This window comes from Tupaia chinensis, unplaced genomic scaffold, assembly GCF_000334495.1.
Source record: "Tupaia chinensis unplaced genomic scaffold, TupChi_1.0 Scaffold000415_1, whole genome shotgun sequence".
NCBI classification, from domain to species: Eukaryota; Metazoa; Chordata; class Mammalia; order Scandentia; family Tupaiidae; genus Tupaia; species Tupaia belangeri.
This window is the reverse complement of record NW_006159920.1, coordinates 2,695,519-2,718,339: the sequence shown is the minus strand read 5'-3', so window position 1 is coordinate 2,718,339 and position 22,821 is coordinate 2,695,519. Positions and strand designations below refer to the sequence as shown.

Here is a 22,821-nt window from a genome sequence, read left to right as displayed (position 1 = left end):
TCTTTCCCTGAGATGCATAAAGGAATGTTCTTGCTCTCTGGTCGTGTCTTTGAACCACGGGGAAGTGAAGTTTAAAATACTCACTGTTCCCATAAACATTTATTTTGCATAGCCAGGAACAGAAAAACAACTCAATAAGGCGCCTCGGCAGACTTCCTGAAGTCCGTGGGCCGCACTGCACCTGTGGTGGTGAGACTGGCTTACTCGGGCTAGACTGGCATGGGCTTATTCTCAGCTGTAACCAGCCTGCCTCGCCTGGACCCCTTCCTTGCCCAGGCAGGAGATGTAAGACTTTCTACCTGGAGAGACTTTGGATCCTGGCCATGTTTACTCAACCCCGTGCTCTGGATGGAGGCCCTAGCCAGCCAGCACGCCTCCTCCGGTGCAAGTGCACAGCCCTGCCGCCTGTCACACGGGTGACTCTGCTGTCCGGTCCCAGCCCTCCAATCTATTCCAAGCTTGCTCGCTGCTTAAAACGCTGAAAGCATCTCCTCAGTGGGGCCAGCAGATGACGTAATGGTTACTTTGCTGGACTCCCACATAGTCAACCGTGGTTTGAGTCCCAGACCCGGCAGCTTAAAACTCAGGCTGGGTGTGTGTGTGCGTGCCTGCCCACAATCCCTGAGGAGAATGGAGAATGGACTGTGGAGTGGTTATCCCACCAGGGGGTGATTTCTCTCTTCCTATCTCTGTCTCTCCAGTGAACATACATGTCCCATAGCAAAAATCTCTCTCTCTTGACAAAAAAATCTCCTGGGTAGTTTGCGGGGCATCTGGATATCAGGAAGACCACATTTCTACAATAGCCCGCAGGTCCACAACTGAATGAGGCTTTGTTCTGGGCCTGTGCTCCCGCTCCCCTGAAGGGAAAGGGTTCTCTCTCCTAAAGGGATTCATCGTGAAGAGGAGAGGGGCTGAGTTTGGATCTTGTCTCTAACCATATATGTTTTTCTTAAGAGATTTTTGCTATAGAGTGTGTGTGCTTGCTGGAGAGACAGAGGAACAGAAAGTGAGAAATCACCCTCCAGGGAGAGATACAAGTTTATAATCCCTTCTCCTCCATTCTCCTCTTGGCGTTTTGGGCACGCATGCACACGCACTTGGTGTAAGTTTCAAGCCAGCAGGTCTGGGATTCAAACCATAGTCTGCCACATGGGAGACCAGCACTTTAATTGCTATGCCACCTGCTGCCCCCCATCTCTAACTTTGAAAAGCTGTGTGACCTTGGGCAAGTTATTTAAGTTACTTTCTGAGCTCCACCTCATAGTTTCAGGAGTGTAGGAACCTTTGTAAAATTTCATGGTTGATGCAAAGTAGATGCTCAGTACATATTAGATATTGTTTGACAACACGTCGTAGGTCAGGTGGGTCTCGTCTGACCCCTGTGGGACAGACAGACAGGGCTGCTCTGGGGGCCCCAGCACAGCACACTGGTCTGCTTACATTTCTGCACACTCATACTTCTGAAGGGCGGAGTGAGGAGAGTGGCCACTAGAGGGAGCTAGAAATGAAAGTTTAGAACCAACCCGAAGGTCCCTGCACCGCCAGCAGGTGGCGCCTCTTGTCCTTAAACGCTCCATTTCCATTGCTCTCTCTGAACACTGCATGTCAAACTCTATTTTATATTCTTAGGTCTCAGGCAATTCTTAACATCTCGGTGCCTCAATTTCCTCATGTGTAAGGTGCAGATAAAAACAGCACCGCCTCACAGAGTTGCCGTAAAGGCTGGGTGAATTAATACCATTCGTACTTAGAAGAGTGCCAGGCACATCATAAGTGAGCAATGTTAATTGTCGGTTTTTTATTTTAAAGAATCACCTGGGGCCAGCCTGGTGGCACAGCCGGCAGTAAGCTGAACTGCAGTGCTGGAAGCCGCATGGCCGACCATGTGTTTGCCGGGCGTGTACACACGTGCCCAAGATGCAGGCATGCTGGAGGGAGGGGAAGGAGACTCACTGTCAGACAGGACCCTGCAAGGCTGCTTCTCTCCCTCTCGCATGCACATGTGCTATCATGAATAAAGTAAAACTTAAAAAAAATTGGAACAACGTTGAACTTCCCAAGCTTCTTGGTTGAAAGTTTTGACTTAGAAAAACCTTGGAAGGAGTCTGAGGATATATATTTTTTTTTCCCAAAAGGTTTTTGCCATAGGGCATATACAGGGACATGACAGGGACAGATGGACAGGAGATGCACTTGTGCTTGCTGGAGAGACAGACAGAGACAATGAGACAGAAAGTGAGAAATCTTCCCTTGGGCGGGGGATGGCCATGCAGCAATCCCTTCTCCTCCATTCTCTCCTGGAGGAAAAGGGCACACACGCACATGTACCTAGTGTGGGTTTTAAGCCACTGGGTCCAAAACTCGAACCACGGTCGATCTTGTGGGAATCCAGTGTCTTAACCACCATGCCACCTGCTGGCCCTGAGGATTCATATTTTTACTAAGAATCCCTTGTCATTTTTATGATTACACAAGTTTGGAAAATACTGGCTTACTCAGCTGGCCTGGGAGACCAGTTGAAATACACATTCTCTGAGAAGTCTCTCTTATTTCGCCATATGAAGCCATCTCTCTTCCCAGGTGTCCTCACGTCTGCACTCTTCTGTATTGAGTCCACCTTGTCTTAAAGTTATCTGTGAACGTGCTTGCAAAAGGCCGGGCTCAGCTCTAGACTCACTTGCATCTGGCAATATCTGGCATAGACAAGGTTCCCGCAAGGTTTTTCTTTTTTTTTAGTTTTTTGCTGATCGGGCATCTGTGCTTGTCAGAGAGAGAGAGAGATGGTGGGGGCGGGGCAAGGGAGTGAGAAATCGCCCCCTCAACCCCCCGAGGAAAGGGCAACATCACAATCCCTTCTCTGTTCTCACTTTTTGGGATTTAGGCCATGCACACATTTGTGCCTGGTGTGATTTTTAAGTTGCTGGGTCCAGGACTCCAACCATGGAGTGCAGTCAGTCGGCCATGTGGGATCCAGCCACCTTAATCTCCATGCCACCTGCTGGTCCCAAACTGTTTGCTTTTAAATGTAAAATATTGGAAAAGCAAGCAATTATTATTTTCAGTGGTCTAGAAAAGGCAACGTGTGACAGAAGTCTGACCATGGAGATAATTACCACTGCATTTCTTTTTATTTTTCTGGAGAGGCTTTTCCTACAGGGCACGGGCGCTCGCCAGACAGACAGAGACAGAGAGAGAGAAAGCGAGAAATCACCCCCCAGGGGGAATGGCCACGCTGCAATTCCTTCTCCTCCATTCTCCTCTCGGGATCTTGGGCACACACGCATGTGCGCCCGGTGTGAGTTTTAAGCCACCGGGTCCGGGACGCGAACCAAGGTTAACTACGTGGGAGTCCAGCAACATAGCCATTACGCTAACTGCTGGTCCCATTACCACTGCATTTCTACAGGCAACTCATTCAGTATCAGTTCAAATAGGTTCAGTCCTATATTTAAATATATTTAACACGTTTTCAAAACTATTCCTATGGTCTGCTTTTTTGGATGAAAGTATTTAATGACTTTGTAGGTTTCTCTTCAAAATGCTCAAGACCATGGGTAGAAAGTATTAATGCAATAGGAAGAGACCACCACCCAGAGTTGGGATCATATCAAAGGCCAAGATTGGCCAGAGGAAGTAGTGCTTAATAAATGTACATTGAGTGGATGAATGAGTGCATACACCCCTATTATCACCAAGGCTGCCTTATCCCAGGGGATCAAATTTATCCTCCAAACTCTAGATCCTAGCCAGCCCTCGTTGGCAGCCAGAAGGAATGGTGCCACCTAGGACTCGATACCCAGACCCTCTGCTCCTTGTCTCCTGGCAGCCAGCTGGGCGTTGCGTAATAAATTTTGCAAATGGTGGCCTAAAAGTAAGAATGACCATGGACAACTCAGGCTGCACTTCACGTCAGCTTCAGTACTCAGGTCCTACCACCACGTGGAATGCCCTAAGCGTTTCTGAAAGGACAAGCCCAGGCTCCAGGCCAGGGCCCCGAAGAAACCACTGCCTCAGAACACTGGCGCTAAATGACGGGGGGTGTCCAGTAACTGGAGTCAGTAGGGCTGAAGACACCATTTCATTCTTGCTTCTCATGATATCTGAGTGGCTGAACTGAAGGCTGGGACCCTGGAATACATTTTCATTTTTCAAATAATTATTTTATTCAATTTTATCTATTTACTTATTTATTTTAATTTGACCAGAGAGGGACAGAGTGTGAGGGAGAAAGAGAAATGGAGAAAGTGAGACAGCAGGCCGCCAGGTCCAAGACTTGAACCATGCTTGGCCATGTAGAAGTCCAGTGCCTTTAATCACCATGCCGCCTGCTGCCCCTTAATTTTTCTATATCACCAGGCATTATCCTTTTTTTTTCCCCTGAGAGAGAGAGAGAGAGAGAGAGAGAGAGGGTGTGAGTTTTGCTATAGGGCACGTGTGATTGCCAGAGAGAAAGGAAGCGAGAAATCACCCTCCAGGGGAGATGGCCACACTGCAATCCCTTCCCCTCCATTCTTGCCTTGGGATTTTGGCCACACATGCACATGCACGGCACTGGCGCGAGTTTTAAACTGCCAGGTGTGGGGCTCGAACTGTGGTTGACTACATGGGAGTCCAACAACATAATCATTATGCCATCTGCTGACCCTGCATTATCTTTTTTTTTTTAATCATTTTTATTTCAAGTATTTATTTTTTTAATCTCAGTTTTTCCCATCAAACAAGGAAGGACACAGCAAGTTGTGCTGCTGAAAACCAACCTTTCCCCTGTCAGTGGCCAACTCTCAGAATGGTTTAAGCTGGAAGGGTAGACAGATGAAGTGACAACCTGCCCCTTTCTTCTCTGCTTGAGTTCCTATCCAGGGGCAGTCTCCTGGCATCGGTGCATGGAAGACTCGCTCCTCTCCACGGGGGAGGTGTGGGGTGGGGACGAAAGCCAGGCCAGCTGAAGCCTTCTTACATTTTCCCCCTGCTTTTTCCATCCAGCTTGCCAACTCCCAATTCCAAGCTAAGTATGGTATTCTGCCCACTGATGCCGCTGCCCGACTGTGCCCAGGCCTGGTGGCCTCCTGCCTCCTCCCTGTACCCTCTCACAAACTTGCTCAAGGTTTAAGTTCTAAAGATAAGACATTTCCCCACATGTCCTCACATGCCCACACAGCCTGGACTCCGCAGCCCGTTCTAGAATAAATGTGAAGAGCTGCAGCCCACGGGGCTATTGCGAGGGGGTAGCGAATGAGGCCACAGACATGGGCTAAATATTTCCTGAAGGCAGGGAGGAAAGTCTGAATTTGGGACTGGAAACAGATTGTAAGACGCAAACGAAGGTTTTCTCGGAGTTTTTCATGGTTCCACAGAATTGCAAAATTTTCTACAGGGGAGTCTTGGGATTGATGACCTTAATCCAAACACCTCTTCTCACTGGCAGGGTTTAACAGTTACAAAATCACGACTCGCTAGTGGCAGAACCTGAAGCCTGGCTTCCTGATTACCAGGAGGAGCTGTTGCCCAACACCTCAGGTGTCACCATGCTCACCAAGTACGTTCAGGTGGGAACAGACCGGAATATAGAAAATGTCACGCATCTCACTGTGGAGGTGTCCAGTAACTGGAGTCAGTAGGGCTGAAGACACCATTTCATTCTTGCTTCTCATGATATCTGAGTGGCTGAACTGAAGGCTGGGACCCTGGAATACATTTTCATTTTTCAAATAATTATTTTATTCAATTTTATCTATTTACTTATTTATTTTAATTTGACCAGAGAGGGACAGAGTGTGAGGGAGAAAGAGAAATGGAGAAAGTGAGACAGCAGGCCGCCAGGTCCAAGACTTGAACCATGCTTGGCCATGTAGAAGTCCAGTGCCTTTAATCACCATGCCGCCTGCTGCCCCTTAATTTTTCTATATCACCAGGCATTATCCTTTTTTTTTCCCCTGAGAGAGAGAGAGAGAGAGAGAGAGAGAGAGAGAGATTTTTGCTATAGGGCACGTGTGATTGCCAGAGAGAAAGGAAGCGAGAAATCACCCTCCAGGGGAGATGGCCACACTGCAATCCCTTCCCCTCCATTCTTGCCTTGGGATTTTGGCCACACATGCACATGCACGGCACTGGCGCGAGTTTTAAACTGCCAGGTGTGGGGCTCGAACTGTGGTTGACTACATGGGAGTCCAACAACATAATCATTATGCCATCTGCTGACCCTGCATTATCTTTTTTTTTTTAATCATTTTTATTTCAAGTATTTATTTTTTTAATCTCAGTTTTTCCCATCAAACAAGGAAGGACACAGCAAGTTGTGCTGCTGAAAACCAACCTTTCCCCTGTCAGTGGCCAACTCTCAGAATGGTTTAAGCTGGAAGGGTAGACAGATGAAGTGACAACCTGCCCCTTTCTTCTCTGCTTGAGTTCCTATCCAGGGGCAGTCTCCTGGCATCGGTGCATGGAAGACTCGCTCCTCTCCACGGGGGAGGTGTGGGGTGGGGACGAAAGCCAGGCCAGCTGAAGCCTTCTTACATTTTCCCCCTGCTTTTTCCATCCAGCTTGCCAACTCCCAATTCCAAGCTAAGTATGGTATTCTGCCCACTGATGCCGCTGCCCGACTGTGCCCAGGCCTGGTGGCCTCCTGCCTCCTCCCTGTACCCTCTCACAAACTTGCTCAAGGTTTAAGTTCTAAAGATAAGACATTTCCCCACATGTCCTCACATGCCCACACAGCCTGGACTCCGCAGCCCGTTCTAGAATAAATGTGAAGAGCTGCAGCCCACGGGGCTATTGCGAGGGGGTAGCGAATGAGGCCACAGACATGGGCTAAATATTTCCTGAAGGCAGGGAGGAAAGTCTGAATTTGGGACTGGAAACAGATTGTAAGACGCAAACGAAGGTTTTCTCGGAGTTTTTCATGGTTCCACAGAATTGCAAAATTTTCTACAGGGGAGTCTTGGGATTGATGACCTTAATCCAAACACCTCTTCTCACTGGCAGGGTTTAACAGTTACAAAATCACGACTCGCTAGTGGCAGAACCTGAAGCCTGGCTTCCTGATTACCAGGAGGAGCTGTTGCCCAACACCTCAGGTGTCACCATGCTCACCAAGTACGTTCAGGTGGGAACAGACCGGAATATAGAAAATGTCACGCATCTCACTGTGGAGCACTATGCCTGGCTTGTGTTACGCCACTTCACCCTGCAGGACTCCCGAGGAGGTCTGAATACCCTCTTGCATGGATAAGAAAACACATGGGCATGCTTGGGTAACCTGTTCAAGGTCAGACAAGAGGCAGATCTGGGAGTCAAAGTCAGGGTTATGTGACTCAAGTCTGCTCTCCTGACCACAACTGCCTTTGCTAAGGAACACGGGAAGGGAAGCGGGGAGAGGGGAGGAGAGGGGAGGGGGGGAGGGAAGGGAAGATGCCAATAGAGTCCTTGCCAATAGACCGAGGTCCCTGGGATGTTCAGGATGAGCAGTCAGGGGGGCTGAAGGCAATTTTACGACATCTCTGAAAATGTCAAATGTACATATCCTTTAACCCTGCACTCCCTCTTGTCTGGGAATTTATCCTACCGATATACACAGACTTGTTTGTAAATGCAAAGGTTTGAAAACTACCCAACCTCTTATCAAAAGAAGATTGCTTAGAGAAGTTGTGATCTGCCCATGCGGTGAATCCCCATGGAGCTGCGAGAGTGAGGAAGCTCCCTGCGTGTGGATATGGGACGATTCCTCATAACGAGTTGCTGAAAAAGCAGCAAAGTACACAACAGTGAGAACAATAAGTTACATTTTGTGTTAAAAGGTGGGAAAAGAACATACAGATATCGTATATATTTATAACTTCATAAAGAAGCTTGAGAAGGATCCAGACAAAACCAATCAATTGTTCGCCTGTGGTGGTGGGGTGGTAGGAACAGGTGGGATAGAGACAGGGATAGGAATGAGGCTCCGTGCTGCATATTCTTTTATATTTTTTGATGTGACTGTATCATATACTTAAAAAATCAGATCCTGGAAAACACATACACGATGGATGATGCCCAGCTGACTGGTGCCAAGGTGTGTGCGCATGCACGTGTGTGCACACCTCCATGGCAGCTCAAAGGGGAGGGAGGCAGAGGATTGGGATGTGGAAGGGGCAATGGAGTCTGAGGAAGCCTTGTCTGGAGGTCATTTGATCCAACCCCTGCCTTTGTACAACGCAGCAAAGAAAGCACTAAGCTTTAGTGAGTGAGAAGTCAAAGGAGGAAAGATGGGGTGGGAGCACACAGAGGCACAGGGCACAAGGTGACACCCATGCTCAGGGAAGTCAGGGAGGCCGTCCTGTCCCTCTCGGTCAGCTGTAAGTCACCTACAGGTGAAAGGACCCTGAAGAAAACCAAGAAGTCTTGGAACCAGCAGTTAGAGTAATGGCTATGTTGCTGGACTCTCATGTAGTCGACTGCGGTTTGAATCCCGGACCCAGCGGCTTAAACTCACGCCAGGTGCGTGTGCGTGCATGCCCAAGATCCCGAGAGGAGAATGGAGGAGAAGGGATCGCAGCGTGGCCATCCCCCCAGTGGGTGATGTCTCGCTTTCTATCTCTCTGTCTCTCTGTCTTTCTGGCGAGCACTATGCGCCCTATAGCAAAAACCTCTCAAAAAAGAAAACCAAGAAGTCTTATAGCCTTGTCCCTTTCACAGGGATAAGAGGGTGAAAAGGTGGGGAAGGGGGTTCTCAAAGATCTGCCTGTTTGTTACTGAAATGAGCACAGGACTGGTGCTCAGAGGGGCGGACTGGTACTGAGCACAGACCTTCGGGTCCGGGCTGGTCAGCCCGGCCATGTCTGGTGAGCACCTTGCATGTCACACCCCTGTCTGCAGTGCTTTCCACCCTGGGCAGAGGCAGCAGGGGAGGACAGTGGGGAGACACAAGTGGAGGCTCCCAAGCCATGGAGCCTGGGCTGCCCTGCCGCGGGCCACTCACATCTCCAGGACCATGACGATGTTGGCCTTTTCTTCGAAGGCATCCACACACTGGACCAGCTTAGGGTGGTGGAGGCAATTCATAATGCTGATCTCCTGCCGGATATTCTCTTTTTCTTTTGCTGAATATGCCTTGAAGAATTTCCCTGCCCAGATTTTTCCAGTTTTCTTTTCTACAAGTCGAAAGACCTGTCCAAATTTCCCACTGCAAATGAAAGGAGGAGAGAAAAGTCAAATTTAGCCAAACTTTCCACTCAGTTGGGGTTGGCATATTATTGCCCCTGTGACCAGTCTGGCCTACCCCTCTTCATAAAGAAGGACTTAGGGGTACAGAGCCACACCATGTGTTCACACGTTGCCCAAGGCTGCTTCTGTGCCACAGTGGCAGAGGTGAGTGACAGGTGTGTGGCTCACAGCCTAAAATACTGACCACCTGGCCCTTTGCAGAAAAGGCTTGCCCGCCCCGCTCTTGATCAACGAACATTTCTAACGTTGACAAACCTACTCACCACCTTGGCTAATGGACTCCCCTCTCCGCCCGTGGGGGACCTGGGCAGCTGGGTCGAGGCAGCCCTTCCCAAATCCAGAGAGCGACTGAGCTGTCGCCTTCCTTCTGCACCCGTCTCTAGCACTGGTCCTCTGGTCTCAGACCCCTGGGAGGGGGACGTGCGAGGGTCTCCTGTGACAGAACTCACTCTGACAGGGCAGACTCCTACAGCGCCGTGGGGCGTTTTCATCACTCCTTTAATTCCCAGAAATCACCAAAAGTAAAAACGGAACTCCATTCCTTTCTGTCCCACCTCTTATTCTCCTCCAGGGGCGGGGAGTTGGGGTAGATGGACAGCCTGTCTGTGGCGAGGGCTCAGGGTTGGGGTCTGACCCCATGGCTACCCTCCACAGTAAACGGTGTGGACCGAGCTCACAATGGGAGTGGTTACGGCCAACTGTGCCTGAGTGAAGCGCTGGGGCCGGCCTCACTGAATGGTGGTGCATCAGGCTCAGGGGACACGCACGGGTCAGAGGGAGAGCACTGTAACGCCAATCCCAAGGCCCAGTCCTTTCTCTTCAGTGCCGTGCTGCGAATGGGCACGGAAAAGGAAGGGTGTGCCCCAGGTTGGGCAGAACTACATAACCCCAGAGGGAGCCCGAAGGGCCCCAAGGCCGCTTCCCACTCCACTTACGATCCTAGTCTCTCTTCAATGTCGTAGAAGTCAGATACTTTTTCCTCAGTATTGACTGTCACCGTCCGGTAATCAACCTCAGGCTCCTTCTCATCTGCAGGAAATGGGCCAGAGAGAGTGTGAGCCAGCCTTGCTCGTCCCCGCCACCCTGTGGGCCTGACCCAAGGACAGGTGGCCAGCACTCACCATCATCCGACACCTCCACTTCATCCTTCGGCTCTGGGGGGACACAAGGACGCAGGTGATTAGTGATGAAGACCGAGGAGCGGGAGCCCCGTGGAGGCCTTGCCAGGCCCCAGCTTTCCCAGCAACAAGGCCAAGACGTCTGGGCACTCCCCTGGGGTTGGGCAGGGACAGGCACAGACTGGCTAGATCTGGCCACCTCATCCTGCCCGGCCCAACTGCCCCTCCAGGTCTCGCCTCCATCCCTCCCCTTCTAACCTCTGGTCTCTAGATGTTCCCGCCCCCACACCTCTTCCAGCCCTCTTGACTTTCAGAACCTAGAAACAACGGTGACAGTCCCTTTCTGCCCACAGCTTTCAAAGGCTTCTAGCATTGGATCCATTTACCCATCTGTTGCACATTTTTTTTTTCCTTTTTCTTTTTTTGGAGAGGTTTTGGCTATAGGGCATGTGCACTTGCCAGACAGACAGAGAAAGACAGAAAGCAAGAAATCACCCCCCAGGGAGGGTGGCCACGCCACAATCCCTTCTCCTCCATTCTCCTCTTGGGATCTTGGGCACGCATGCACACGCGCCCGGTGTGAGTTTAAGCCACCAGATCCGGGACTCGAACCGCGGCTGACTACGTGGAAGTCTAGTGACATAGCCATTATGCTAACGGCTGGTCCCTCTGTTGCACATTTTAAAAGGATTCTCGTAAGCACCAGGTATCCTGCCCGTTATCGTGGGCATGCGGTATACACAGGAGGGATGAGCTCTCCTCGCGTGGAGCTTACAATGTAGTCGGAGATGCGAACGCACATACACTTGAGATGTCCATTACGAAGCACTGTAGAATCAGTGTGTGGTATCATGGTACAAACTGACACACGGTGGAGGGAGGTGGCACCAACAGCAATGATAAAGCCAGAGCTGTTACTTTAGGAGGAGGCAGCTTTGGGCTGTGCCTGGAAGGGACGGATAGGCTATGCGGGAGGGTGAGTTATGCCGCTCAAATAAGAACAACAGGGGCCCGTGAGGTGGGGTGAGGAGGAACGGACTCACTTGTGTCACCTGCTCACATGGATGTATCAGAGTGAAAGGGGACACGGGGGCCAGGCAGGTTGTCCAGCAGAACACACCCACTTCAGAGCTCCGGGCCACCCTCTGCCTCCATATACGTGTGTCCCTTGACAACAGGGCCGCGATGGCGTCTTCGCCCTGGCTAAGCTTTGGCTTGTCTGACTCTGACTTCCTCAGGTATCAGGACTCTGTAGCCCCTGCTAGAGCCTTGGGGCACCTGTTTGTGGAACTCTGTTGGTGGTTAGAAAGTAGTGAAGGATCGGGAGAGGCCTGGAGGGCCATGGAAAGGCAGGTGTGCCCAGTTAAAGAATCAGAGAAGGCTGGGACTCGCCTATGGGGGGAGGGCGAGAATCTAAAGCAGACATGATTTTAAAAAAATCACACAATTGTCAGTGGTGAGATTGGGGCCAGCAGGTGGCGTGGTGGTTAAGGGCGCTGAACTCCCACATGGCCGACCATGGTTTGAGTCCTGGACCTGGTGGCTTGCTTTCTCACTTTTCCTCTCTCTCTCTTTCTCTCTCTGTCTCTCTCTGATCAAATTAAAATAAGTAAACAAAGTTAAATAAAATAATTCTTTAAAAAGAAGATGGAAATCATGCAATGGTCAGAGGTGAGATGAAGGTTCTGGACTAATCTACAGGAGGAAGGAGTCCTAGGTCCTAGCCAGCTCTAGATGAAAGGTTTGGTAGGCACCTTGTGCTCCTCTCAGCCACGGTCTGGGCTGTGTTTCTGGGTGATGGATGGACAAAGGGAGGTTTCCTGAGGAAATATAACAAGGATGTGAGAGAAATCATAGAGGGCGGAGAAGGGTTTTGAATCTGCTATAGGGTGCAAGTACGTACTGGGAAGAGATAGACAGTGGTGGTGAGAAACCACCTCCGGAGGATGGCCACACTGCAGTCCCTTTTCCTCCATTCTCCTCTCGGGATTTTGGGCACTCATGCTCATGCACCCTATGTGTTTTTCAAGTCACCCGGTCTGGGACTCGAACCACACAGTTTGCCATGTGACCAGAGAAGAATTTTTAAAGTGTGTGTGTGTGTAAGTGTGTGTGTGAGTGTGAGTGTGGGGAAGGTGGGAGTGTGTGAGAGTGAACAGACTCAGGGGAAAGGGTGTGATCCGCTGAAGCCCCCAGCAGAGCAAGACTGAGGAAAGAGGGGCGGCTCCGGTGGACGAATCTCCTAGAGACCAGACTGGACGCGAGCAGGGTTGGTCAGACGCCGAGCTGAGGAGGGGCTGCACGGGCGCGAGCTGCGCTGGGCAGTGCTTTGTCCGAGTCGTGATGGAGAACGGGGTAGGCTGGGCAGAAGGGGCCCTCGGAGCTACCACAGGCTACAGAGCCGCAATACCTGGCTGTGGCCTGCGCACGTTTCCCTGTCGGTTTCGGAGGGCCTGACAGCGGCGGAGGAGCGCGCTCCTCTGCTGGGTTCTAACTGGGCTCAGCCCTGAACGGGGAAGGATGATGGCGCTCATTCCGCATACTGGCACCCCGACTGGCTTGCAGGTGCATCGCTCTCTGGTGGCCCTTGTCGTCCTCTACGAATCTGAGTCACTCAACGCCCAGAAATGCTGACTTTGAGGAGTTAAGTCAGGCCCCACCCCAGCAGTTCCCGTGAACCCCCCCACTTCATCTACTAGACTCCCGGACAGTCTTGTCTGGCCTGTGCTTTTGTATTTTTTCATAGCAGTCTCCTTTCTGAGATAAAATATTCTTCCCAATTCCACTTGTGTTTAGTTTTTGAAACTAAACTTTATCAGCAGCATTCTAAGAACTCTAAACAAATCACAGCTTCTCCTGCTCCTGGTCACATGTTTATAAATTCTCTCCAAGCTCTTTTTCAGCAAGAGGTACTTATCCCGTAAGGAACTGTGTTACTTTTCCTCTGGTTGTTTGCTTAGATTTCAAGCCTGTGTCTGCTCTCGGCCTTACAGAGAGGCTCACCGCCCTACCGCTCAGCTCCAGTGCTGACTGGTTGAGAAAGAAGTCTAGAGCAGACATGATTTATAAAGAAATCTCATGGTTGCCAAGGGTGAAATGAGGGTTATGGACTTTTCATCACCTCATGAATACTGTAGCCCGAGGGAAGCGTTTAGGGCCATACCCCGCAGAGGAGGAAGGCTGCAGGCGTACAGCACTCACAGACCCAGAGGTACCATGGAATAACGAATCTGGTCAATACACGTTTAGGTTAGGGGCTAGACAGTGGTGCAGGGGTAAACCACAGTGCCTCTGCAAGGCAATTCTAAGTGGAGAGGTTCCTGGTTCGAGTCCAGAAGCCTCCCTAAGTATGCCAGGTGTAGGCTTGCCCGTGATGTGGGGCTGGTGGAAGCCTGGGGGTGGATTGTGGTGTCCAGACCCTGCTGGGAGTCCCATCTCTCTCTTCCTCTCTCACTCATGGGAGAGATCAATAAAAGACTCAGGTTAATTCCATGATGATATTTCAAACAGGGTTTTAAGGGAAGCGAGAGAGCCCAGCCAGTCACTAACTGAACATCGGGTGGGTGCCAGCTGCCAGACTCGGTCTAAGACAGAGTAACGACATTCAGTGTCAGGAAGGCCCCCTCGTCCTGACCTGAGGTGCCCCACCTCAGACGGCGGTTCTGACCTGGTGACATGTCCTTCATGTTCCTGCACCTTCCCCGATGTGGCATGGGGACTGGAGTGTTCTGGGCAGTGGGTGAGAGACAGAAGAGAAGGCGTGCTCTCTGGCCTGGCGTCTTCAGGAGGAATGTTTTACTCTGCTAGTGCAGGCGCGGCGCAGCGTGGTGGGCCTGGGGGGCCTTTCCAGCCACCTGGCGGTGGCCTGCTCCTGAGAGCCTGAGGAGGGCATCTGGTTCTAGAACTGCCTCTCCCTCGCTCTGACAGCAGGTAGGCAGCCGCGAGCTAGCCTCCCCAGCCTCCCTCACAAACGCCACATCTGCCCCTCACTCCCACCGCTCTCCCTGGCAGCCGAAGGGCAGGATGTTCCCTGGCGCCAGGTTGGGGACCCAGAGCATCCTCAGGGAACCGGAGCCCCTGTTTCTAGCTCACGGCTGCACTGCATTCTTCCCTCCGTGGGGACTCAGATCAAGATTCCAGGCTGCTGCGTCCCCGTCTGCTTTGTCCTCAGTGTCCTCCCTCCATTCTACAAAATGAATGCAGGGGAAGGGCAAGAAAGAAGCAGAGGGGAGACCACAGTTCAGTTAACCGAGATCTGGGGCATGAAGAGCTGCGAAAGGGCCTGCTTGGTTCCCACCTTTCCACTAAGGAAGGAGCCGAAACTGCTGGCAGCGACTTCGACCAAGCATTGAAAATCTATTTGGAATGAGCTGGGAGACCCGAGAGCTAAGCGGAAGAACTAGTTGGATGAAGGTTTGGAGATATTTCTGTAACAGTCAAGTCTCGTCACCCTGGTCTGGTGTTTGGGAGAGGACCCGCTGAGGCTCAGGAACCCCCCACAGAACAGGTCCAGTCCTTCCTGGAGCGGTCCCTTTCCGTGGCTGAGGACTGTAACAACCAGTGGGCACTAGGGGGCACCCGTGCCGCAGAGACAGCCTTGGCAGTGCATGCTTTTGCCTTCTAACTGCCCTGGGGTTGCAGGGAGGCCCCAACGCAGCCAGAAGCCTCAGTCCCAGCTGTTTGGCTGATAGCTATACAGACTAGAGCGAATTAGGGATGGGAGCAGGATGGAGTGGGTGTAGGAGTCAGGATGAGGGTGGGAGGAGGTTCAAGACCTGGCTGGTGTGGGAGAAAGTGGGGTCATGTCAAGGTGGAGGCTCTGTTTACTTGGGTCTGGGGAGACTGGGAGGGGAGCTGTCAGGTTACGGGCCTTCATCTCAGGGGGAGGGTCTGGCATAAGGAGGTCGCTGAAGCTGGATGGGAGACCCCTGCTTTGTTCCTTGCTCTCAGTGGCCACTGCAGTGGCAGTGCTTCAGACACAGGAAGAGCACAGGACATATAGGGTGAATGCGCAGGACATATGGGGTGAGGCCGGGTGCAAACAGGGATGGAACTGAGCTGTCAGGGTGAAGTAGAAAGCAAAGCTGCCAAGGTGAGAGGCGGAGTGGTGGGTGGTAAAGGTGAGAGTTCACACAGGCTGGCCTTGAAGTGAGGGCTAATTGGCATGGCCTTTTAGCTGTGACCCATGCTCCACTGCTCCACAGAATGACTGCCCATGACCTCCTGCCCAGTCCCTCTCTGCGCTCACACCCCTCAACCCTCTCAGAGCCCTTTCGCTCTGAGCAGAGAGAGGGCCTACCCAGGCTCCTAGATGCCAAGCATCTGAGCAGCCCAGAGGCCTGTGCTTGGACTCCCACCTGACCCCACTCACTGCCTGGCCGCCTAGCCGCTGCCAACTGTTCTGCTGCTCCACCCCCACCCCTTGGACCGTCCAGCTGGGCCTTGCCTGGGGAGCAGCTTCCTGTTCAGAGGCCCTGGGTGGCCTGGACCCCTCCTGTGGATTTTGGGTGATTTCAACATTTCACTTTGTCTGCTCTTGGCCCATGGGGCAGCAGCAGGGGAGGAGGCTGAAGACCACAAGAGGGCCGCTGGCTGCTGGCCACAGAGAACAGGGCGAGGGCCCGGCTCCTCCTGCCTGTGGACTGTTCCCCAGCACTCCTAGGGACCACACCTCCCAGCCCCCGCCAGCCTCTGATCTTGCTGTCCTCCTGCAGTCCCTCCCCCAGCTCCCTAACCCGCTAGGATCATCATGCTGGTGGGCGTACCCGTGACTGGGATTGGAACCCAGGTCTCCACAGGGCTCCAGTATTGCACAGTGGTGCCCTACTGCCTGCGCTGCCATGGCCCAAAGTAGTCTTAACACCTATTTTATACCTAATTTTTTTTTTTTTTTTGAGAAGTTTTGGCTACAGGGTGAGTGTGCTCACCAGAGAGACCGAGATAGTGAGAAATCAACCCCAGGGAGGATGGCCATGCCACAATCCCTTCTCCTCATTCTCTCCTCAGGATCTTGGGCATGCATGTACACACACCCAGCATGAGTTTTAAGCCGCTGGGTCTAGGACTCAAACCATGGCCGACTACATGGGAGTCCAGAGACATAACCATTATGCTATCTGCTGGTCCCATTTATGCCTAATTTTTAAAACTAAAAAGGGTGAGCACACCTTAACAACAGTCTCCATGCTCATGATGTCCCTGGCTGTATGGTTACTGCAGGATCTGTCCCTTCTCCCTCTCTTTTGATACTTGGTCTTCCACGGTCCACCTCTTTACCTTTATGTTCTCCCTCTTGGGAAGCTCTTTTCCCTTGCTGCCCTCCACCTTCTCCCTTGGCTCCAACCTTTTTCTGTTTTAAATTTGTAACATCTTTTTCCTGGTTTTCACCTGAAACTTTTTGAAATAATATTCTGCACTTTGGTCTCTCTTTTTGTCATTTATTCCTTAACCAAGGCAGCCATTCCGTCTTAGGGAAACTTGATGGGCTTTGACCTCAAAGAGCAACTACCACCAACCCAAGGATAAATCCTGAGCCATCTGTTTCATTCGCATTTGGCATGTGATGCAGTTCACTGCCCTCTCTGCAACTCCTCCCTCCGTCCCTTGTTTCTGTAGGGTAACTATTCCAGCTTCCTCTTGCTTCTCTCCCCTCTCGGTCCTTTCTTCTAGTCCCACAAGTTCTTTCATTATGACATTTATTGGTGGGTCCTCCATGATTGGGTTCTGGTGGCTTTATAAGGAGAGGGAGAGGGGGCCATCTGGTGGCAGCTGGATCCCATGTGGCTGACTACACAGTTCACGTCCTGGGCCCAGCGGCTTAAGAGACATACCAGGTGCATGTGTGTACGAACCCAAAAGGAGGCAGAAATGGAGAAGGGATTATGCCATGGCCATCTGCCAGGGGATGCTTTCTCATTTTCTCTTTCTCTCTCCCTTTCTCTGTCTCTCTCCAGCAAGCACATGTGCCCTCTGGTAAAGTAAAAAAGCAGAAAACAAAACAAAACAGGGAGAGAGACCAGAGCTGAGACACACCTGAAGAACCTGGAAGCAGCCTGATCTTTACCCTCAGTCTAACCAAAGGAGCACAGGCTTCAGGTCAGATAGCTCTGAGTTCAAACTTCAACTCACCATTTACAAGCTCTGTGACCTTGAGCAAGTAGCTTCGCCCCTCTAAACCTCATTTTGTCTATCTGTAAAATGGAGGTAATAACAGTATCTACTTCATTGGGTAAGGATGAAGTGAAGTGTTGTGTGTAAGGAGTTTAACATCGTTAGCACAGAGCAAGTGTACATGTTGGCCGTGATGAGTCGTAACAATAAGCCTCTATGACAACAGAATTTGCGTTCAGTTACTCAAGCCAGAAACTAGGGGTCCTCTTAGCCTTTTCCTACTTTCCCCCTCAATGCTCTATCCAAACTCCCTTTCTCTGTCTCTCTCCAGCAAGCACATGTGCCCTCTGGTAAAGTAAAAAAGCAGAAAACAAAACAAAACAGGGAGAGAGACCAGAGCTGAGACACACCTGAAGAACCTGGAAGCAGCCTGATCTTTACCCTCAGTCTAACCAAAGGAGCACAGGCTTCAGGTCAGATAGCTCTGAGTTCAAACTTCAACTCACCATTTACAAGCTCTGTGACCTTGAGCAAGTAGCTTCGCCCCTCTAAACCTCATTTTGTCTATCTGTAAAATGGAGGTAATAACAGTATCTACTTCATTGGGTAAGGATGAAGTGAAGTGTTGTGTGTAAGGAGTTTAACATCGTTAGCACAGAGCAAGTGTACATGTTGGCCGTGATGAGTCGTAACAATAAGCCTCTATGACAACAGAATTTGCGTTCAGTTACTCAAGCCAGAAACTAGGGGTCCTCTTAGCCTTTTCCTACTTTCCCCCTCAATGCTCTATCCAAAAAGTCATTGGGAGTGGTCAACTCTACTTTCTGAGGCCTTACCCTCCCTCTCTTGGACTGTCTTCACAGAGGCCCATCTGGTATCTGGCCGACTCCATCTCCTTCCCTCTAATCTGTCCTCCACTCTAGGGCTGCTCCAACTTTCCCAAACATAGGCCTCCCCTAAGAAGCGATTCATGTTAAAATGGGGACCGGGGAGATTTGCAGGCTGAGAGTGTACTTTTCTAACAAGCTCCCAGGATGGCGAGGCTGCTGGTTCACACCCATGCTTTGAACAGCAAAGTTCTTGCTCTGGTTCTCCTCCTAAATAACAGATGTGATCCTCTCAATCCCCTGCCCAAAAAACTCTGATGCAGTTCACAGGGTTACCTAAAGTGCCCTTTTATTCTTCTTCCTGTTCTATGTCACACAAGATATGCACTGGCTGAGGCGAGCGTCTCAAATGCCGTGTGTTTCCATTACTTCATACCTTTGCTTATGCTGTTTCCTCTGCATGAAATGCCTTTCCTTATCTTCTCTGCCTCTTGGAATCCTATTCCTTTTTCTGGGACTCAGCCTAAGCGTCCCCTCCTCTAGGAAGCCTTCCTCAGCCTCTATGGCAAGATTCTTCATGTATTCTACTATGCCTTCTTGGTTCTTTGTCTATACCACTGTAACAGGGTACCTCCCATCTCATTATTGTGAGCCGTGCACAAATTTGCCCCCAGACTCTAGGCTCCTCACCTTATCTTTTTGTCCCAAGTATAGATATTGGGACAAAAAGTAGGCATTCTTACTGAGTTGGGGTAGAGGGCAGCTTAGAGAATTAAGGTGGACCTGAGCTCCTGCTTTCTGTGCTCCTAATGAATACATCATCACCCCTGGTGGCAGTATACCGAAATTACAGGTTCAGTGTTTTTGAAATGTCATAGTTACTTTTTTTTTAAAGTACGGATCGACATCATAACTTTGAAAATCTCTTGATTTTCAAGGCCCTGCCAGTTATCACTAATATTTTTTCAGAACCCTTCACAGTCAGCTTGTCCCATACACAAGGTCAGTTATGTACATTTATCTCAAGCCTGTGATGAAGTGAAGGCAGCCTACCCTCAGGTTTCTCTCCCACCGCGGTGAGTTCAGACTCCTGGCTCGGCTCACTGGTTCCATACACATTGACTGCGCGGACTCGGAATTTATACTCGCGGTCAGGAAGCAGGTTCTGGACGTGAAAAGAGGTGCTGCGGCATGTGGCTAGTTCCTTCCACATCGTGTCCACCGAGTCCCAGATCTCAACACTGTAGGACTGCACGGCACTGCCCCCATCATATGAGGAGCCGTACCAGGACAGGGTCAGCGAGGAGCTCCGGATGTCAGAGGCACAAGGCGTGCCAGCAGGGGGGTCTGGTTTATCTGGGGATGAAGAAACACAACATCACTCAAACTCTCCAGAACAGTGGGGAAAGAAGGACTTTAATCAGCTCTGTAATGGGGGAGAAGCACCGTAGACAACCCAAGCTGAGGACCCTGCTTCTGGCTCTCTTTCCTCATCCATACATCAGTCACAGCTGTGTACAAACCCACTGCAATGGTTAGAATGTCCCCCCAGCTTTCATGTTTATATCAGGATTAAGAGGATGAAAACCTGGGCCCAGCAAATGGCATAGTGGTTATTCACTGGATTCCCACATGGTTGACTGCAGTTTGAATCCAGACCACAGTTTGAGTCCAGATCCCATGGCTTGAAAATCACTGTGTGTGTGTGTGTGTGTGTGTGTGTGTGTGTGTGTGTGCCCAAGACCCTGGGAGAATGGAGGAGAAGTGATTGTGGCATGGCCATCCCCTCCGATCCCGCGGGGGTGATTTCAGTTTTCCTCTCACTGTCTCTGTCTCTCTCTGGCAAGCGCATGCACATTAAGGCAAAAACCTCTCAAAAAAAGAAAGAAAGAAAGAAAGAAAGAAAGAAAGAAAGAAAGAAAGAAAGAAAGAAAGAAAGAAAAGAAAAGAAAGAGAGAGGGTGAAAATTTAATCCAACTAGAGTGTGGGATGGGACTTTGGGGAAGAATGAGGGTTCAAGTCATAAGGGCAGGTCCTCTGTGATTGAAGTTTGGTGGGTTTACAAGGAGAGGGGACAGAGGTACAAGGACAGACATGCTGGCCTCTGGTTTCCACATGCTACCTCCCCAGAAGTGGTTTCTGGACCTCGGACCTCCAAACTGCAAGCTGAATAAACATCTATTCTTACAAATCACTCGGTTTCTGGTATTTTCTGTTATGGGCAACAGAGTGAACACCCACCTGTACAGAAAACCCTACACATAACTGTTTGCTCAAACAAAACAAAACATACACACAAAACAAAACGAACCTTTTTTTTTTTTTTTTTTTTGGCTATTTTTCCAGTCTACAAGTCATGATTTCCTGTACTTTGCCCATGTCATAAACATATTTCTCAGAGTAAACAGATCTAGGAAGCTGCCCAAAAGGAGTGGACTGTTTCCCATCAAAATCTGTTTTGAGAGAGAATTCAGAATTTGAGAGTGTGAGTATATGTGTGTATGTGTGTGTGTGTGTGTGTGTGTTCTTTGGGCCTTTGGCCAGTGACCTGTGACATAATTAGGGGTCTGCCTCCACTTTTTCTGCCCCTGAGAGACACTGAAGCCTGGTGGTTGAACTCTGCAGTCAGCTCCAGTTTGGGGTACAGATCTGTCCCCACTCAGTAGCTGTTAACTGCTCTGTCCCCAGTTTCCTTGTCTGTAAAACATGGGTAATAGCAGCACTTCGATTATCGAGAAGTTCTTTAAAAAGGGGCTGACTTGACCCGTTACTATACCTTCATTAGTGCAGGAGTTTACCTTTATAATACATAGTGATTTCTTTTCACCCTACCACATTGTCGTAAAATAGCAATAGCAAATCACAGCCATCTTTGACTAAGGGACAAAAATGAGCAGAGGACACAAGAAGTGGCTCTTTGGCGGGCTGCCTTCCTTCACATGTCCTGGACCCGGGAGCAGTAACAGTGGAACTTCCAGTCAAACCATGGAAGCCAAAGCTTTAATGAGGTTCTTGCATTTTGTGGATTTTGTTACTTGCTTAGCTGAATAAAACCCTCTTATTTTTCAGATTTCATTTCTGCAGATGGTGGGTTAGTGACAGATACCTGTGTTCAGTAATCCCTTATGCTCCCTAGTGGGGTTGGAGTTCACAGAGCCTTACAAACCAGCAATTAAAATTGTGCTTTTAAGCTATGCGAAGTCCAGTGAATGAAAGACCAGAATGGCTCTTTCTCATTTGGAAAACGGTGCTAACGCATACCACCTTTGAGGGTTTTTGCAAGCATCAAGTCAGCAAATACTGACAGGTCAAAGTGCTCCTCTCCTACTCTCCCACCCCCAGCAAGACAGAAAGGTCAAAAGTCAAATGGTCCTGTGCATATGGGAAAGGAAAAAATCTGTGCATACATGTGTGTGCACACAGGTGTACATACACATATACCTATCTGTTCTCCCCTGCACCTGGGCCCCGCTTCTTCTCCATGCAGCCCAGATGGCAGCACCTGGAAAATGTCCATCCCCGAGAGAGGGTCTAGGTTTGTGATAGCCACTGCCTGGCCTGGCAGTCTTCTCGGAGGCCTCCTGTGGGCAGCCACTTTCACTGGCTGTTTAGTATGTTCTCTTAGAAAAACTGTTTGTTCTGAAAGATACACTGGTCTTTTCAGAAACATTACTAGTATTGGCTAAGATGTTTGTAACTCGAAACTCTCAAGCCCCCTTAAGACTCAGCTAAAGAAGTAAAAAATCCTAAAGAGGAATGAAAGAAAAGTTCCCTGTTCTCCTCCACCCCCGAGGAGATGGTGGCTGGGCAAGTTTAGTCACGGACAGCTTGTTCTGTGAGTACAGATACACGCCACGCTGACTCTGCCCCTCTGCTTGGTCAAAGAAAACTCTGAGAAATGGGTATTGCAGAGGAGGTACCTCTGGGTGTTACAGAGGTCTTGGCTGAAAGCGAGGACTTCCTATGAGGTGTGACAACTCCTATACCATGACAGCAGACACACAGTTGGGGGAAGGGGACTTTAGTCTCAAGCAAAATACTCCCAAGGAATTGGAGACCAAATTACAGAGTTGGTCAAAGGCCCGGGTCTGAAGCCCTGTGAGATTGGAAGCCCTGTCCCTTTGCCTGTCCTTGGAGCCACTGGCTGAGCCCAAGGTCTCCTCTCTTTCCCACCTGCAGAGCCCACCTCTGATTAGGAAAACCCTCGGAACAGCATGTTTTCAGGAGCCTTTCTGGACACCAAAGACACAGGACACTCAGTGGGATCTGCTTCCCAGGGACATATTTCACACTGGACACCGCCTGGCAGAGGAGCCGCTGGCTCAGTGTCGGGGCCCAGAGTTCTACACTTCCTTGGAATTCTCCCAGGGCTCCCTGGAGACTTGTCTAACAGAATGGGAAATGCTGAGTCTAAGGGAAGGGTCTCCGATGGCATGAACTCCAGGATTTTCTGCTCTGCAAATGCTCTCATTCCTGGGAAAACAGAGGATCTCATCTCTAAGCTTCCCATTAGAGTAACCGCCCTCGCAGTTGGTCTCCTTGAACTTGCATGTTTGAAGATG

At 50.3% G+C, this 22,821-nt stretch overlaps 1 protein-coding gene across 5 annotated transcripts in view; it reads right to left on the bottom strand.

Moving 5' to 3' along the window:
• The window catches only part of MYLK (myosin light chain kinase), a 220,134-nt gene that overhangs the window by 33,178 nt on the left and 164,135 nt on the right, over positions 1-22,821 (bottom strand). For all 5 annotated transcript variants that reach the window (XM_014590176.2, XM_006154574.3, XM_014590175.2 and 2 more), the window contains 4 exons: positions 19,313-19,615; positions 10,326-10,358; positions 10,140-10,233; positions 8,960-9,163 (listed from right to left, as the gene is read on the bottom strand). In XM_014590176.2, coding sequence (XP_014445662.1) covers positions 8,960-9,163; positions 10,140-10,233; positions 10,326-10,358; positions 19,313-19,615 — 634 coding nt within the window. The remainder of the gene's footprint in view (positions 1-8,959; positions 9,164-10,139; positions 10,234-10,325; positions 10,359-19,312; positions 19,616-22,821) is intronic.